The sequence below is a fragment of the Solanum verrucosum genome, unplaced genomic scaffold (genome assembly GCF_900185275.1).
Source record: "Solanum verrucosum unplaced genomic scaffold, falcon-dt-bn FXZP01000120.1, whole genome shotgun sequence".
Taxonomy (NCBI): Eukaryota; Viridiplantae; Streptophyta; class Magnoliopsida; order Solanales; family Solanaceae; genus Solanum; species Solanum verrucosum.
The window spans coordinates 786,342-806,164 of NW_026020714.1; the positions used below are offsets into that span (position 1 = coordinate 786,342).

The following is a 19,823-nucleotide window of genomic DNA, read 5'->3' on the forward strand; positions in this document are numbered from 1 at the left end:
AGCCCAAGAAATTTGAACTATTTATTAAGGCACTCTATTCATCGGATCTATACAGTAGACAATAAGAAAACAAGCAAAATTGTGGAAAAAAAACTACTAGAAACATCAGGAAGGGAGCTGTGATGGTTGTTAGAAATAACCGCAAAGTAACAAGCACTTAAATACTCTGAGAAATAATTGTAAAAATCTCTTAACAAATGTTGGCAAATTTACTTACTATAAGCTTCCAACAGAGCAGTACAGCAGGAAGCAGGAACAGGAGATGAGGGAAGCTCACGAAGCACATGCTGCATAAAAGGTAGCTCCAATCATAATTAAAGAGAATTAAGATATTCAACAGCAGAATGAGATGACAGGGTCAAACAAATAATAAGTTCATCAGACCAATACCTTAACACAGTCACCAATTACATGAGCATCCTCTCCGGGGCCAAATTCAGTTTTGCCTTCAAACAGTTTGACATGGATTAGCAATAGAAAATATGTTTATTCTAAAACAGCAGGGCTGAGGGCACATAATAAACCCCTACAAATTCTTAGTTCATGTTCTCCGACAGTGTAGCAGTTAGCCAGACCATATTTCTAAAACACCAAAGACAGGATAGGAAAAGAAAGGCAAGAAAAGGATAGTAAGTGAATCACACTTTAATATGTCTATAGCAAGTCAGCATTGCATGGAAATAAAACAAGAAAAAAGGTATCAAGCAAACAAGTAAACTTCAGCCTCCCTGACCGTCTCTTGTGGCATGTTTTCAACCAAAGGAAAGCGGCAGGCTAGTGTTTTTTTTTTACTTCTTCTGCGAAGCTTGGCTAAAACTAGATCTGGATCAACATTTAACCACAACAGACCAGAAATGGACATGAAGGACAAACAAAAGTTTGTTTTTAGTACAAATACATTTTTTTATTTTTTTATTTTTTATGACAAGGGAAACCCGCAGCAGCTACCCTTTTGGTGCGCACAGGGTAAAACCCCCGTTCCTATGCAATAGCTCGCAAATCATATTCTAACTAGGAAAGAATTCAACACTGCATATTATAGTATCTGATTAATTGATTCTAACTAGTAAACACGATTTTTATTTGATAAAGAAAGGGATATTCATTTTAAAAAGCTACAAGAAGATGCAGAAAAACAAATGTTACAAGAGAGAGATTGTGTTTGCTCATATACAAAAGTTAAGACTATAGAACTACTATATTCAATATTCTCAATGGGAATTATGGAATCAAGATGCATTGGGTACAATATTCCATCTAAACATGCCAAGCCATTAGATATTTCAATTCTTCCCATGTGAAGAAAAAAATAGCATCAGACAACATACAAGCTTTCTTCCAAATGTTTCAATATATAAGGAAGATGTCATTCATCAAACAAAAAATTTACCTTCTTCATATTCTTTTACCCTCCGCTCCACTTCCTCGACATCTGCAGACTGCCGTAATATACCTTCGACCTTGGTACCTGCGAAAACAGATAAGGACAACAATGCACACGCCTTACAGCAGAGGGAGAATTTCTTAACAAATTCAATGTAATTCTAAGATCATCCACCTTCCCATCAGTTAAAATTTTTGTCCTTGGATCATTCTTCTTTCTTCCTAATTAGAAAGTTTTCTTACTATAAAAAGGAAGCTAGACCATAAATGTAACAGCAATTGAAGAAAACTAGCTATGATTCCAGAAAGCTTAAATGATATTAAATAATACTAAAATAACCAAAAAGGTCACGCAATAATGTCACTGTGTAACCTACACCAAAGGCCTTCACAATGGATCAAGGGTGGGCTTACCATACTTCTCAAGAAATTTCAGTGCCTTCTCAAGAAAGGAAGGGCCTCCATCTATATCTTCTAAGGCAAGCAGAATTGGTCTCCCAACAACAAAAGATTTAACAGGGTGTTTATCCTTCCCTGAATGAAAAGTAAACTGCTTAAAAATAATGAAAATTGAACAGATCAATGTTCATCTGCTCATTGAAGATGAAAATAAGTCTTGGCAGATAACAGTAAAGAGTGCACTAACATTGGTGGAAAGACCCTTCAAAGGAATCACTAGCGTCATTCCGGAAAATGCCATCCTGTCCCATCACCAAAGCAGCACTAGGCGCTTGTGCAAGAGCATGCTCGAGCGCAGTCTTCCACTCATACAAATCCTCTGATGTCTCTGCCTACAGTAGAAAGCTTGGGGCTTAGTAGAGAAAATTCAATTGACGTGTGACTGAGGTGCATGTATAAATATTAAATATTCAACAAGATTGCTTCTTCTTTTTTTTTTGGGTGTGGGTGTAGGGAGATTCCATATACATTTATTGTCAGTGAAACAATTCTACACATATAAAAAGAGTTATTTGTCAATATAAGAAGATAAGATGCCTCACCAATTACTGATTAAAAGAAAGAAAGGATACCAATTTAAAAAGAAAAAAAAGATGCCTCATCAAAAATAGTTTCAGAAAAATAATTATTTAATACTATCTTTCAATGCTCAGATTATGAAGTATGGAATACAACACATACTGAATTACTAATACAAAACTACCCAAAGAGGCTTATAAAAAACGCAAATGAATAGAAAGATATGATGAGAGACCTATTCTGCTAGCAGCTGGGTCATTTCTCAGATACATCACAAGTTCTGAGTTTCTGAGAACATTTTTTAATGTAGAAGAGTGTGTGTGTCGGTGGGTGGGTGTGTGTGTGTGTGTGTGTGTGTGTGGTGGTGGGTTGGAGGGGGTTCAATTAAGGGGAGATAGAGAGGTAGAAGCACCTTAAGTGTAAAAGCTCGTCCATCACGTCCATCTGGAAACAGTACAGTCAATAGCTTTTTATCTTCTCTGACAACAACACTGAACAGCAAGCAGTTGTTAGCAGAAAGACACACACAAATTAGATGACCAGAATATGATGTGTGTATTACCTCCCTGAATTATTCAAGTCGATTCCCCCCAAAGTTAGATTCACTTCACCACCTCGCTGAGGAAGTGTGCTCTACATGAGGAGCATTAACTGTAAGCATTTATGTACAGAAATTCAAACTTGACATTTGTAATTAGTAGAAACTTGATAATCAAGTACACAGAGACAAAATAAGACATGGTAACTAACCACCAAAAGTTTAAGAGAGTCTCAACAAGCTAAAAGTGAACAAATCAATAGAGAAAATAATTAGATGACATGCGAGTAAAATCAAAAACTCGACTACTAGTTGACAAAATTAAGTGTGATCCTTCAGCATATTGTATCTCGAACTTTTTCGGCTCTCCATGTTTTTGGAAATCCATTTGATAGATTGACAATGATAACGAGATGTTATGGATTCAATACATCAAGGTCACTCACACCCACAGGAGAGGATGAAAACATTAAAATAGAACTATTCAGATGGAATTGGTATTTGAACTTGAATCACTTGATTCTGAGAAAGAAAGGAAAAAGAAGCAGGACCAAACTGTGAGGGGTCTTGGACTCCACAGTGTTCCTCCTTCCTCCACAGTGTAATAAGACCTCACAGTTTGGTCCTCCTTCCCCCCAGTGTTCCATAATCCCTTCCACCTCCTGTATAGCCCTCCTATAAGTAATGCCCCACGAGATCCCTTGGTTTTCTCTCCTTTTTTTAATGAAGTAATCCTTGGTCTTTTATCGTTAGTAGTCAAGTAACATAGTATTCCTACTATTTGTTTTTTTTTTTGGGAACTGGCAACTTTATAGTATTCCTGTTATTTATCACTCTACACCTAGAGGATATGATTCCCTGTGAAACCAATTTTAAAAACCTAAAGGAAATGTTCATCTAGAGGTGATTCTTGCGAATTGAATTCTCCTGCCATTATCCATTCTGAATGCCTTGTATTATGAAAAATTATCTCTTCCCATCGTAATATCCTTCCATGAACCAACTCCAAAAGGATTCATTACCTCTTTTGAGAACAACCAATCAATGCTAATCCACATTAAGGAGTTATATCCTCTAGGTAATACATTCTCCTCATAGGAAAATCTTCATAACTATTGCCTACATAATGCCAAGCAGAATGTTGACAATTGTCGAATCCCAGCAGTTCAGCACCCATTCATTGAGGCCTCTATTGTCTTCCGTTGAACCAAAGATGCTACCTTTTATTCCCCTCCTCTACATCGCACAAGAAGTATCTCCCCATCTAATCAACCAAATGATACTTTTTTTTTTTTGATGACAAGGGAAACCCGCAGCCGCTACTCTTTGGGTGCGCACAGGGTAAAACCCCCGCTCCTATGCAATAGCTCGCAAACCACATAGGAGAGGTAACCCGCACTAGGCAAGCCCGGTGCGACGAGCTCGACCCAGAAGGCAAACCCCTTGCTTTCACTGGCAAGGGATTTCGAACTTGAGACCTCCAACATGGAAGTCCCAAAGCCCAAACCACTGGGCCACCCCAAATGATACTTTTTATTCCCCTCTTCTTCTTTTTCTGAAAATATTTATTCTCCTCTTTTTCATCCCCCCACAAGTGCCATATCAATTTCTCCAACTTATTTGGTATTGCTTGGCATACAGAACAAGAACCATGTAATATGTTGATTATTTTAGGTAAAATGGATTTCACAAAAATAATTCTCTCCCTCGGACATATTGCATATTTAATCCACCCAACTTTTTTCCACCTTGTCAGGTGATTCTATAAATCTCTATCTTCAACCTTCCCCCTAAATGGTAGTTCTAAGTAGGTCATGGGAAAAGCCGTCACCTTATAGCTTTACTGTTACAACTTTTTTTTTTGAGAATGGTAACTTTTTCTTCTATTTATCCACAGGTATACCACATCAAAGTAGCCCCCCTCCAAAAGTATTACAAACTAGACTGACTCCATCTGTGCTTTTTGTCCCAAATAGTCTAAAACATCAAAAAGTTCTTTTGCCTGTACTAAGACTTTTTGTTTACACCAAAAATAATAAAGAGCTATACAATTCATCTTGAAATTCTGCAAGTTGTTCTTCTTGCCCTCAAAACATCTTTGATTCCTTTCTTTCCACACTGTCCACCATATACAAGCTAGGACAATCCTCCATCTCTCTCCTCCTTAATTGTAGTATTGCCAATATTGATCCAACAATTTAGGAGTTGTACTATGTTTCTTGGTTTCACCCAAGTGATCGTTCTAAGGCGGCTGAATATTCTCCATAATTGATCTGGCCATTTGCAATGCAAACAGAGATGATTGACTGTCTCTGCCTGTTCCTCACACAAATAGCATCTTGAGCATAGTTGGAACTTCCTCTTCTTTATATTCTCTTGTGTCAGCACTGCTTCCTTTGCTAGTAACCATGTGAAACAGTTTACCTTGTATGGGATTTTAGGTCTCCATATCATCTGCCATGGCCAGAGCTCCATCCTATCATTCGAATTTGATTGATTAAGATCTTTGCAAGCTGACTTGACACTGAAAACCCCTTTGCTACCAATCTTCCACACAACCTTGTCTTCTTCACTAGTCAGATTGCTAAATTGTGCCATTGTATCATGGAAGGCCACTATGTTCCCCATCTCCCAATCATTTAGATTCCTCCTAAGATGTAAGTTCCACCCCTGTCCTGTCCACATTTCAGCCACAGTTGCATTTTGTTGAAGGCTTAATGTATATAAGTTTGGGAATAATTGTTTCAGGGTTCTTTGGGCTATCCATCTGTCCTCCCAAAATGACACCTTCATTCCATTACCCACCTAGAATCTAATTCTAGAAAGAAACAGAGGCCAAAGATTTCTTATTGATCTCCAGATACCACATCCATATGGTGTAGTTACCATCTTTGTCATCCACCTATTCTCCATTTCATATTTTGCCCTGATCACCTCTCTCCATAGCATATTCTCTCCTGTCATAAACTTCCAAAGCCATTTTAACATTAGGCTTTTGTTTTGTTTCTTCATGTTCCTGATCCCCAGTCCCCCCTCTTTCTTATTTTTTATGACCTCTTCCCACTTGACTAGATGAAACTTCTTTTTATCTTCATTTCCCTGCCAAAAAAAAAATTCTTCTCAAAGCATCTATCCTCTGTATGACATTGTATGGTGTTGGGAACACAGACATCATATAAGCAGGTATTGCATCTAGCACACTATTAACCATGGTTAATCTACCTCCCCTAGACATATATTGGCTCTTCCAGTTGGCTCTTAAGAGGACTATATCCCTTAATAGCTTGTGCAAGGATAATTATCCCTCAACTATAAGTAACAAAATCAGGAAGAAATCTTGAAGCCATGCAATTGACATTTCCATCATCTCTTAACAAGTGTTTTCTATTAAGTCAAGTATCAAAGTATTTTCAATTTAAAAATATGATACTTCTTGATGCCTCTTAGGATAGTTAATTTTTCAACCGCTAAAAAAAAGAAAAATAATACAAAATGGAGAGATCTGGAAATCCTTAAATTAATGAAATCCTACTTCACGTTATGTAGTCTCTAGATTAATTAATGAACTTTCTTGTTGTTACTCTTTTAGAAGAAATAAATCAAACAAGTATCAACATTGTCTAGAACTTGTACAAAAAGAAACCATCTCTCGATGATTGATCTAAATAAATCGTGTGCCACCAGCAATGCTGGAAACACCAACTGTTCATATATATTTCTTTGATCAACTACGTTGCAATCCCAAACTGATAACTTTTATACATTAATCCATTTTATTGATCTAAATAGAGCATCCCGTACAGAAGCAGTACATAAAAGCAGATAATTTCACACAAAATATGACCTCCACTAAATGGCATACCAACCGTATATAATTATTGGAATCTTGTAGGTAACAAATGGTCATAGATATGAACATCATAAGACAAACGTCGCTCTAACTTCAACAACTTGTTTGTGTACAAAGTTTGAATGGGGTAGTGAAGAGTAAGTTCAATGTGATTTTCCATTAAATAAAAGTCAGTATTGGGATAAAAGATACTAACCGGATCATGCTTGAAGAAGACCAAAGATGTGCGTGTAAGGATGAACCAGCGCTTTTTCCAAGACTTCCAACCTAGTCCTGCAGGAAGTTAAAAAATCCACTTTACACCATCAACAACCAACATTTAGAACTTCTTCATGTAGTTAATTGCTCTTTGGATTTTCTTTTGTTGGGATACGAGTCTAAATAATAAAAGAAAATTTAGAATGAAGAAAATGAATAAAAGCACAGAAGAATTCTATCAATTACAGATAATCAGAAAGTTGTAAAGCATGGGACAAACTTTTGCCTAAATTAAAGGGAAGTCAAAAAGACCAATCTATCACAGGCACATGGGGTAATATAATGAATAACCATTACAGGCATTGTTCCCTTCCAAATAGTTTTTCCCTCCTCACAAAATACAATTATTTTCACTTGCTCTTCTCCTTCTTCATCCCCCTACCCCCATTTTTGTTTATGTGAGAAACTGAGAATGTGCTTTTCTTTTTATTGAGAAGATAAAATTATGTATTTAATCATAGTTCCCTATCCCCAAAAAAATTATTATTTCCTTCAATGCAGCAGCTATTTCAGGATTCATTACTAATAAATACACATTCTGAAGTATGAATGGGGTTTTTGGTCTTTTTTTTTTTCATCAAGTAAATATTTCATTAATCACAAAAGGCCAATGTTTCCGCTTTCTATGGTCAAGCAGCATCAGGAAGCTTTTCTTCCCAAACTGAGGAAACTACGCATCTTCTATCGACTTCCATAGTGTCTTCACCCTCCTACCCATCATCCATTGAACCTAATTCTTAATCATAACCAACCCAAAACCCCTAAGCCAATTACAGTACTCAGGCATTCTTTTGATTTCTCTTATTTCCTTTTTGATATAAAAATAAAATAGTTTTTGCTTTTTACTTTCAATCCAAAGAGTCTCAGCAAGGTGGACAAGTACTGCTCAAGGACAATAAATAGATAAATCAAACCAACGACGCCATCCAATCCACCACCAGTTGGTGGGCACCAGATTTGACTGTAGGGGAAAAAGAAAAAGGAAGACCATATTTTCGACCTGGTCTTATTTGTATATAAATATAAGAGGATGCAGATGTGAATAACTTCTTCAACTGCAAGAGGATGGCAGAGTTAGCATATGTTATCCTTTGGCTCCTTAAGTCCTCGACTAAAAGGCTAACATCTAGCTGCTAGCCAGCTAAAACAAATCTTTCTCGGAGCCCTAGTATCCTTAATGTTTTGAGAAAAATAGTCTACTCATCTTAGTAACTTTTGATAGAACATCTCAACCAAGAATATTTTTGATAAGGTAAGGATATTATTTATATGCAGGGGTAAATCCGGGTATACAAGAGGTATATAAAAGTAGAGAACTACATAAAAACTAATTCTCTAGAGAAAAAAAGTACCTAATCATCTTCACTAACTAGAGCATGATGGATTCACCAAAAACTAAATAGGAATGGAAACCATGTTCTTATCTATACAAGAAGTGTTCATTTCCTCTTAAAAGGTCCTACCTTTTCTCTACCATATCACCCACTTGTGTGCTAAAGGGAATAGTCCCATGCTTTAGTGTCCTATTTTTCTATGTTCAAAGGCCCAACTAGACATGCCGTTGATTGTCACTAACATCAACCACTGTGTACCATATATATATTCAGCATAGTCCATCATCACCGACATGCTACCCGACAAGAGCAATAGGTAGTCAAGGAGTTTGGGTTGGGTCGGGATTGTTGTCGGGTTTGGGTTTTGGGTCCCTGGTCAGGCTGGGGTCAAAATCAGGTCTCGGGTCAAGTCTTGGGTTGGTTCTCGGTTTGGATCAAGAGCCGGGTCCCACAGATACCTGGGTTGAGGTTAAGAGCCGGGTTCCTGGTCAGATCTCAGGTCAATTCTTGAATCGAGGTTGGGAGTCAAATTTCAGACCGAAGTTGGGGTTGAGGGTGAAGTCCCGGGTCGGTTTCCGAGTTGAGTCCAGAGTTTGGGTCATGTTTGGAGTCGGACCTAGGTTGTGTCAGGGTTCTGAGTTGCGGTAGAAAATTGGGTCTCGTGTCGGTGTTGTGTCCCGGCTCCGGGTCCAGAAAATATTTTTCTTACTTTATATAGGGAAGTAATTTTCCCTAAATTGGAGGAAAATAAGTCCATTTGGAAAACATTTAAGTCAACCAACTAGAAAACATCTTCATATTAAACACACCCTATATGATCCCTCAAATTCCCATATTAACACATTCTTATGGGTCAAATATGCATTGAAGCCCAAATTTTACTCATTAAAATATGGGCTTATTTTGCCAGCACTACTCCTGCAACTATCTTGGGAGAGAATATTTTCAACTCATCAACTAAGTATTTTCAAAATCTTTTCTCCTTTAAGATAGTAATTCTTCAACATTAGCTCTCATGGGTGTATCTCAGAAGAATATATTTCCTCTTCTACAGTTTGGATTGAACCGTGTTCTCGTCATCCTTTCATTCAAGGAATTAGTAGTTCTACCGTTGTGTATAAATACTTAGTAGGTCAAAGACCACTGGATCTTAATGTTCTATGATGTCTGATCCCATCAATTAATTATTCAAATGTTATCATGGTCATGACCAGCATCCTTCTAATTATCTGCTAACAACAAACTGTTCTTCCAATATTGGATCCAAAAGAGAAGGGGTAAACATAAACAGCGTGCCCTTCATTAAACCTAAAAGTCCAGTCTAGCAAGTAAAAGTTTGACAATGTTCTGAGTTACTTGTGTAAGCTAGAGTATGACCAATCTAGCAAGTAAAAGTTTGACAATGTTCGGAGTTCTTGTGTAAGCTAGAGCATGACAAATCATCAGGGACCATAATATCCAATTATAAGGTCTTGAGGAAATTAAAAACATCTCTACTGACCTTTGGAAGAGATGAATAGTGGTCCACTCTTGAAAACCTGCAGATTATTACATAATTAAAACCTTAAGAGCAAGAAAAAAAGTAAAGGAAAATTAGAAGCATTTGCATGTAACAAACTTTTGGAGAAAATATGGTTAGAGACATGAATAATAAAGGAGATATTTTGTTTATAGGCTTCAATAATGACACCACAAAGTCATACTGTAGGAAATTCTAGATCTAAACAGAAGTAATTCTTTTGCTCCATTTTGTTTCTAGATGAAACCATTACGTACAAGAGAAATTTGTGACCTCAAGAGGAAAGATCCTAGTATTTCAGAGGATAGAGGGATTAGGTCCACCTTCCCTAAGTTTCTAAACTAAAACAGTGAAATTTCCCAGTCATAAAAAAAATATTGTATCCTGTCAAGAATAAAGACAAGAGATGAAGGATGATAATAAATTAAGAACAGTAGAAAAAGAATAACAACGTGAATAAACAACCAAGGAAACAATAGAATCCCGTTAAGAACAACTCCATACAACCAAAGACTTAGCTTAATGACCATTAACAGATATAAGAACTTGGTGATCAAAAGAAGAATTCAGCTACAGAATTGCTGAAACAAAAAGATCTCATCTCCATAGTTGTTTTGCTGCAATGCCCTCATGAGCGCAAACCTTTCTCTCAAGAAAGTCATAGAAATAGCAAAGGCACTGCACAGCACTAGTCAAATGATCCGTCCTTGCTAGCAGTAACAAAACCAAATCTTTTGAAAGCACGGGTCATATATGACAAGGGGATCCATGTTCATATGATGGGAGCATTTGGTAGCGAAATAGGTAAATGAGATTCACAACTAGAAGAGATACACAAGATGGTATAGAGGTATACCATTTAGTTACTTATAAACGACACACATGGATCATATGTAACCTAAGTGGATGAGCTCCAAGCCTCCAACAATAGAAAACATGGACTTTTTATGGTTTTAGGACAGCATTGAGACTACAGCGCATACAAGTGGTACCAAAAAGTAGAGAAGCTTCCATAAGACAGCATTCTCCACAAAGTAGAATGAGAACTGCATAGGTACACCAAGAGACATTGAAATTGATGATATACCTCAGATACATAATCAAATTCTTTCCCTTCAAAACCTCCATTACTCTTCCACCATACTATCCACATAAGTGTTACTGGAGCAATATCTCATGCCCGGTGCCCTCTCTTAAGTCCTCTAGCCTATTTGGAGCTTTTCACATTCAAAGTCAAAGATTTGTTGGTAGCAAGATTGGTATGCCTTCTAGTTGTAGTTGACTTTAAGTGCACTTGAACAGGTCAACTAAATAGTACCTCCTTCACAGTACTCGACATGGTGCATTATATCCAGTACCATCTTAAAATCTCCCACCACAAACATGATTCTACCTAGCAATGTAGTAAGGGATGATCCATATCCTCTACGGAGTGTTACACATAAAGCACCAGCTAATATATGTGATCCTCCCTTTCCTCAAGTTTCAGCCATTAGAATCACACCCCTAACCACCAATCAAGCAAATACATTTTTTTCTTGGCACACTAGGGATCTAAACCAACACATGATGGAAACCCCATTTTCTCTCTAAAAGCAACTTACAGTGTAACTCTTTACTGAGAATCATCCACTGCTTTCTAGCACACATCTACAAGAAACCTGTCTCTTTACCAGTAAGGTTTGTTTTTTTTAGAGCATTTCAAGTAGATTTTGAAACTCTGCTATCTACTTTGACATCACAAATTACACTCCATCAGATAAACTACAAGCATATGGAAATTCTACTTGCCAAATATCAAGTTTCATGCAAAAAGTCTATACCAAAAGTTATTTCTGACTACGACAAAAATTGCGTTGCTCACACTCCAAATTTCCCATTGGATAAAGTGGAAAACCCCAACATATTAATGGAAGAATATCCTGGCATAAGTTAGCTTTTGATGTCTGTTAGAATAGAATAGGAAAACACAATCCTACACAAACTAGGAATAGTTTATAGTCTCCTATTTGGTAAGGAATTGTATTATATAGTGTCTATAAATAGGGTTCTCTATGTAATTATTACAACAACAATTCAATAATATTCTTTTCCTATATTTCTCACATGGTATCAGAGCAATTGTGAGAGAAAAAAAAAAAAAAAATCGCACAGTTTTTTTTTTTCCCGGTAACCTAGTGGCTGTCCAGGTATTTAATATTTTTCGTCACTGTTTTTCAAAAACTAACACCACCACTAGTTGAGGAACTTCCCGGCGAGCAAACCCCAATCATCCCCGCCGGAAACCAGTGCTACACGCGCCGTCACGCGCCGCCGGAAGAATTTCTCCGGCGAGTTGACAGATCCACGCGCCGGCGCGTGAGACCTGTTCCGGCCAGTTTTTCGACCAATTTTTTTTTCCATTGCGGTCGCCTCTCCATTCCGAGGCAGACTGTATATTTATTTTCTTATTCCGACCAGTTTCGGGCAGTCAGACCTAATTTCCGGCGACTGCAACCTTTTTTTTCCAGATTCTGACCGGACCAGCCTTTTTTTTTATTATTTTTTCCTCTCTCTAAATTCATAATATGTCTTTAGGGATTGATATTTTTGGCTCCAAGAATATAGGTAGTTCAAGTGCTATGATCACTTCAGAACCATTAATGGGAAGCTCAAACTATTTAGCTTGGGCTTCCTCGGTTGAGTTATGGTGCAAGGGGCAAGGCGTTCATGATCACTTAACCAACAATACTTGTGTGGTAGATGAAAAGGCAAAGGCTAGTGAGACGGATAATAACGTCAAAGCACAATGGGAGAAGGTTGATGCTCAATTATGTAGTCTCCTATGGCGATCTATCGATTCCAAGTTGATGCCCTTGTTTCGCTCATCCCAAACATGTTATTCAGTTTGGGAAAAGGCTCGTGCTTTATATACTAATGATATATCTCGATTCTATGATGTGATATCTAGAATGACTAGCTTAAAGAAACAAGAATCCGATATGTCTACTTACTTGGGTCAGGTACAATCAGTCATGGAGGAATTTGACACGTTGATGCCAATCACTAAAAATGTGGACAAACAACAAGAACACAGACAGACGTTGTTTCTAGTTCTTACACTTGCTGGACTCTCTACTGACCATGATTCAGTGCGTGATCAGATTTTAGCTAGTCCTACAATTCCTACAGTTGATGAATTATTCTCTCGTCTACTTCGTATTGCTGCGCCTCCCAGCCACAAAGTAGTTTCATCACCGACCTTTGATTCCTCTGCTCTCGCATCTCAAACTATAGAAAAACGAGTATATCAATCTATGGAGAATCGACGAGGAGGAGGTCGTCTTGGAAAACCTCGATCCAAGTGTAGTTATTGTCATAAGTCTGGACACACTCGTGACATATGTCATAATTTGCATGGTCCACCACCCAGTTATGATCCTGCTACTCTAAAGGAATATAATGAGTTCCTTCGTAATCGTGCAAGTAAGCATACATCTTCACAAGAAGCATTTGTTGCTCCGCCTGATCGACCATCCCATAATGCTCATATTGCTCAATCAGAATATGATGAGTTCCTTCAATATCGAGCAAGTAAGCAAAAGTCTCCACAAGTAGCTTCGGTTGTTCAACATGATGTTGTTGCGGGTAATTCTTTTGCTTGTGTTTCACAGTCTAATACTCATGGATCATGGGTCATGGACTCGGGCGCTTCTGATCATGTTTCTGGTAACAAATCACTTCTGTCAGATATTGTTTATTCACAATCTCTTCCTGCTATTACTTTGGCCAATGGGATACAAACAAAACCAAAAGGGGTTGGAAAAGCCACACCCTTATCTTCTGTCACTCTAGACTCTGTTCTTTATGTCCCTGGTTCCCCCTTTAATCTAGCATCTGTTAGTCGTTTGACACGTGCCCTACATTGTGGCATAACCTTTTTTGATGATTTTTTTCTCATGCAGGACCGCAGTACGGGACAGACGATTGGCACAGGACATGAATCACAAGGCCTTTACTATCTTACCTCTTCAAATTCCTTCACAGCATGCTCTGTTACAGATCCTCCGGACCTCATTCACAAACGTTTGGGACATCCGAGTCTATCTAAACTGCAACAGATGGTGCCTAGTTTATCTAGTTTGTCCAAATTAGATTGTGAGTCGTGTCAACTTGGGAAACACACTCGTGCCACATTTTCACGTGGTACTGAGGGTCGTTCAGAGTCTATTTTTTCATTAGTTCATTCTGATGTTTGGGGTCCTAGTAGAGTCAGTTCCACCTTAGGATTTCGTTATTTTGTTAGTTTCATTGATGATTATTCGAGATGTACTTGGGTTTTCTTAATGAAAGATCGTTCTGAGTTATTTTCTATATTCAAAAGTTTCTTTGCTGAAATAAAAAATCAGTTTGGTGTTTCTATTCGTACTTTTCGTAGTGATAATGCCTTAGAATACTTATCATCCCAGTTTCAGGAGTTTATGTCTCACCAAGGAATTATTCACCAAACATCTTGTCCATACACTCCTCAACAAAATGGTGTAGCGGAAAGAAAGAATAGGCATCTCATTGAGACTGCTCGCACTCTCCTCATTGAATCCCATGTTCCGTTGCGTTTTTGGGGTGATGCAGTCCTTTCATCTTGCTATTTAATTAATAGAATGCCCTCATCTTCTATTTCGAATCAGGTTCCACATTCCATACTATATCCACAGTCACATCTCTATTCTATCCCTCCTCGTGTATTTGGGAGCACATGCTTTGTTCATAACTTAGCCCCAGGAAAAGATAAATTAGCCCCTCGTGCTCTTAAATGTGTCTTTCTTGGTTACTCTCGAGTTCAAAAAGGGTATCGTTGCTATTCACATGATCTCCGCCGATATTTTATGTCTGCCGATGTAACATTCTTTGAATCTCAACCTTACTACACATCTTCTGATCATCTTGATATCTCTGAGGTCTTACCCATACCTCAGGTCTTACCTGTACCGACTTTTGAGGGACCTACGGTATCTTCTCCATCTCCAGTTATAGTGCCACCACTCCTAACTTATCATCGACGTCCTCGTCCAGCAATAGTCTCAAATGATTCATGTCATGCGCCGGACCCTGCTCCTACTGTGGCCTTGCCCCCTGCTAGCCAATCGATTGCACTTCAAAAAGGTATACGATCTACTCGAAATACTAATCCCCATTATACTTTCTTGAGTTATCATCGTTTATCTTCACCCCATTATGCCTTTGTATCATCTTTGTCCTCTATTTCCATCCCTAAGACTACAGGAGAAGCACTTTCCCATTCTGGATGGAGGCAGGCTATGATTGATGAGATGTCTGCTTTACATTCGAGTGGTACTTGGGAGCTTGTTTCCCTTCCTACAGGTAAGTCTACTGTTGGTTGTCGTTGGGTTTATGCAGTCAAAATTGGTCCAGATGGTCAAGTCGATCGGCTTAAGGCTCGCCTTGTTGCTAAAGGGTATACTCAGATATTTAGGCTAGATTATAGTGACACTTTTGCTCCTGTGGCCAAAATAGCATCAGTCCGTCTTTTTCTATCTATGGCGGCCGTTCGTCATTGGCCTCTTCATCAGTTGGACATTAAGAATGCTTTTCTGCATGGTGATCTTGAGGAAGAAGTCTATATGGAGCAACCACCTGGTTTTGTTGCTCAGGGGGAGTCTAGAAGCCTTGTATGTCGATTGCGTCGATCACTATATGGTCTAAAACAGTCTCCTCGAGCTTGGTTTGGAAAGTTCAGCACAGTAATTCAGAAGTTTGGCATGACTCGTAGTGGCGCTGATCACTCTGTGTTTTATCAGCATTCAGCACCAAATCTGTGTATTTATTTGGTTGTTTACGTTGATGATATCGTTATCACCGGCAATGATCAAGTTGGTATCGCTAATTTGAAGCAGTATCTCTTTCAGCATTTCCAAACTAAAGACCTTGGCAGATTGAAGTATTTTCTTGGTATTGAGGTTGCTCAGTCTAGATCAGGTATTGTTATTTCTCAACGCAAGTATGCTTTAGACATTCTTGAGGAGACAGGAATGATGGGATGTAAACCCATTGACACTCCTATGGATCCGAATGTTAAACTCCTTCCAGGACAGGGGGAGCAACTTAGTAATCCTGAAAGGTATAGACGGTTGGTTGGAAAGTTGAATTACCTCACTGTGACTAGACCGGACATCTCTTTTCCTGTGAGTGTTGTAAGTCAGTTTATGACTTCTCCTTGTGATAGTCATTGGGATGCAGTTGTTCGTATTCTGCGATATATAAAGTCAGCTCCTGGTAAAGGACTACTCTTCGAGGATCAAGGCCATGAGCATATCACCGGATATACAGACGCTGATTGGGCAGGATCACCCTTTGATAGACGTTCTACATCCGGATATTGTGTCTTAGTTGGAGGTAATTTGGTGTCATGGAAGAGTAAGAAACAAAGTGTGGTTGCTCGATCCAGTGCAGAAGCAGAATATCGAGCAATGGCTGTAGCAACTTGTGAGCTAGTTTGGATCAAACAGTTGCTTGGAGAACTGAAGTTTGGAGAAACCGGTCATATGGAACTTGTGTGTGATAATCAAGCGGCCCTTCATATCGCATCAAATCCAGTGTTTCATGAGAGGACTAAGCACATTGAGATTGATTGTCACTTTGTAAGAGAAAAGATACTCTCAGGAGATATTGTTACCAAATTTGTGAAGTCAAATGATCAACTTGCAGATATCTTCACCAAGTCTCTGACCGGTCCTCGTATTAATTACATTTGTAACAAGCTAGGTACATATAATTTGTATGCACCAGCTTGAGGGGGAGTGTTAGAATAGAATAGGAAAACACAATCCTACACAAACTAGGAATAGTTTATAGTCTCCTATTTGGTAAGGAATTGTATTATATAGTGTCTATAAATAGGGTTCTCTATGTAATTATTACAACAACAATTCAATAATATTCTTTTCCTATATTTCTCACAATGTCTATACCACGTAGTAGACTTCCAGGCTGATAACAGAGGTATAAATCCATAACTTTCAGTCCTAATAGAAAATACCTATACCAAAAAGAGACAGATGTAGACAAGGTGTAAATTTAAAAAAACAAAACGAATCGCACACTGTTCTCTCTCTCCGGTGTTTAGCATATAAGAAATGCAAAAAAGAAATCACTTGTTCGTCACTAGTTTCCCTTAAAAGACAATTTACTTTAGTACTGAGATGAGATGGCCCAATGGAGCATACTTGATATTTAAGATTCATGTAATCCATCCCAATTAGTTCTGAGATTTAGCTATAGTTACCTATTAATCACAGTTTGACCAAGAACAATCTTTTGAGTAAATCTAGTATAACCCAAATTAAAGAACTAATCTTTCTGAATGAAAATCATTTGACCCCAAATTTTCCCTTTCTTAATCTTCATATTGAGTTAAACAAGTACAACCCCAACAAAAGAACAATTTTTTCCTCATTGACTACACAATGACCCCAAAATTTCTCCTTTTTCAAACTTCTTACATTTCCAACAAACAAAACCCAGCAAAACAAGATAGACAAATACAACAACAACAACAACAATATACTCCCACAAGTGAGGTCCGGAGGGTAGACTTAGAGTATATAGAGAACTTACCCCTACCTCATTTGACTATCATTGACATCACAATGACCCCAAAATTTCTCCTTTATTTCAAACTTCTTACATTTCCAGCAAACAAAACCCATCAAAACAACATAGACAAATACAACAACAACATAACCATTGTTATCCACAAGTGAGGTCCAGAGCTCATTTGACTATCATTGACATGACAAATGGCCCCAAAATTTCTCCTTTTTTTCCCAAACTTCTTACATTTCCAACAAAACAAGATACACAAATACTACAACAACAATATACCCATTGTGAGGTCCGAGGAGGGTACAGTGTACACAGAACTTACTGATATTTTAGACAAATAAATAAAAGCAAAAAGAATAGAACTTTACCGCAGAAGAAGAACCAATTCTTGGACGCTCAAATGCAGCAAGTGAAGCAGACATTTCCCTTCTTGGGGTTCAATAAACTAAAGCAAAGAACATAAACATTGCACCATAAAACAGTAAAATCAAGAAAATGGGGTTGTCTCAGATCAAGAAAATAACTCAAATAACTGATGAATCAGAAGAGATCTGAAAAAAAATAAAGTTTAGGGTTTTGCTACACACAAAGAAAGGGCTATTTGCTCCTCTGTACAGTATTGTCTGGTTACTTTTGTTTTCTTGTTCATCTGGGGGTGGGTGGATTTTTTATTAAGTGGCGTAGATTGTAATAGTAGTAAAGTACATGTTAGGAGAAGTAATTATTTTATGGAAACTGATACTAATTTTATGTAAATTTTTGTTATTTATTTGGTTGCTTTTTACCTACTTTTGGCCGTGACTTACTCTGTATATTCATTGCAGAGAGAGAGAGAGACATTGGAGGGAAAATGTGAGTGAACAGAGGAAAGTGGGGTAGGGGGAGAGTGGAGACCACGTTAGTTGCTTTGGTGGTTTAAGGTGTGTGTATGGGGGTGGTGTGGGTGGGTGTGTGTGTGTGTGTGTGTGTGTGTGTGTGGGGGGGGGGGGGGGGGGGAGTTAGGTATGTTACGAGACGTTCGGTCATGTGAAAGACACATATTAGGATAGAAGGTTAAGGTTTGTTACGAGACGTTTAATATTATAGTGTTGTTTTGTCTTGAGGGAGTTATGTATGTATATTGGGATAGAGGGTTAAGGTTTTTTATGAGACATCTAGTAATATAGTGTTGTTTTGTCTAGAGGGATATATTTGTCATTGTTGTTGATTGTGGCGTCCGAGTAGATGGGAAGATTGTGGTCTCGGACAGTGTTTGTGTTGATATTTCAATTATTGTACTATTATGTTGTTACTTGCTATATTTTTTACAATGTCTAGTCTTCTATGTACCTGCCACTTGATTTTGTTGCACTTGAGCAGATGGTCTTTCGAAAACAGTCTTTGTATCTTCATGAGATAGTAATCAGGTCTGCTTATATTCAATTCTTCTTAGACCTCACTTGTGAAATTTCACGAGATTTGTTATACTGTTATTGTATGTAGAGTGACGAGTTGTGAATTTCACTTTCTCTTGTATAGTAAGCTTAGTTGATTTTCCTAAAGTTAATAAGGTCTTATGTTTATCCGTTTCATTTTTATAATTTAAAATTATTTTGATATTTGCTAAACCCAATTTGAAATACCCTCTATTATACATTATATTAAACTTCATTAGTCTTGCAGAGAAAATATAAAGACGATTTGTGAATGAGAATGATCAACAAAGTATAAAGAATGATAAAATTAAAATATTGTTATTATAAAAAAAGGAAGTTTTTTTTTTTACCATTTTCCTTAAAGAATTTAATATTGGAGTAAATAGTGTGAGGTGGGGTGGGGTGGGGGACCCTATGGACTATGGTCCACGAAGTGGAACTGACATTGACTGTTGTTTGGCATCTGACTCATGGTTTATTCTTTGTGGTATGTTTTCCTCACAAATCCAACTCAAATGAGCAATTAATTTATGATGTGCATTACGGGTCTCCGTCGACGTATCTGCTTTATTAAAAATATTTTTGAAGAAAAATATTTAAAAAATATTTTTTAATTTAATTAGTGTACAATTTTTTTGAAACTATATGATTTGTGTTGGTTAATCTTTAGTTTTAAATTCATATTCTTTAGTTATAGTTTTATTATTTTGAATGACAGTAATATTTATATATATTTTATAACTATTTTGAGTAAAAAATCAACTATCGATGACCAAAAATACATTAATTAAACATCTTAATGAACCTCATCACATTAGATTTGCGCAAAAATGAAAAAGAAATGATCTACTACTACATAAATATGTATAATGTATTTTAGAGTAAAATTTAAAATCATTTAATCAATGCCGGTTAAAAATTATCAATATCAATAATATTTTTCAAA

The 19,823-nt window shown here is 37.5% G+C and overlaps 1 protein-coding gene across 3 annotated transcripts in view; it reads right to left on the reverse strand.

The window, feature by feature from the left end:
- LOC125812558 (rho GTPase-activating protein 7-like) overlaps positions 1-18,196 on the reverse strand; it is a 28,076-nt gene extending 9,880 nt beyond the window's left edge. The window contains exons 1-10 of one of the 3 annotated variants that reach the window (XM_049492040.1): positions 17,831-18,196; positions 9,843-9,879; positions 6,946-7,022; positions 2,924-2,994; positions 2,774-2,852; positions 2,030-2,174; positions 1,798-1,917; positions 1,391-1,468; positions 391-446; positions 218-287 (exon numbers count right to left, since the gene is read on the reverse strand). In XM_049492040.1, coding sequence (XP_049347997.1) covers positions 218-287; positions 391-446; positions 1,391-1,468; positions 1,798-1,917; positions 2,030-2,174; positions 2,774-2,852; positions 2,924-2,994; positions 6,946-7,022; positions 9,843-9,879; positions 17,831-17,884 — 787 coding nt within the window. In that variant the 5' untranslated portion in view covers positions 17,885-18,196. Of the gene's footprint in view, positions 1-217; positions 288-390; positions 447-1,390; positions 1,469-1,797; positions 1,918-2,029; positions 2,175-2,773; positions 2,853-2,923; positions 3,013-6,945; positions 7,023-9,842; positions 9,880-17,830 lie in introns of those variants that run through there. The other 2 variants (XM_049492039.1, XM_049492041.1) reach the window with 2 other exon arrangements.
- Positions 18,197-19,823: the final 1,627 nt, after the last annotated feature.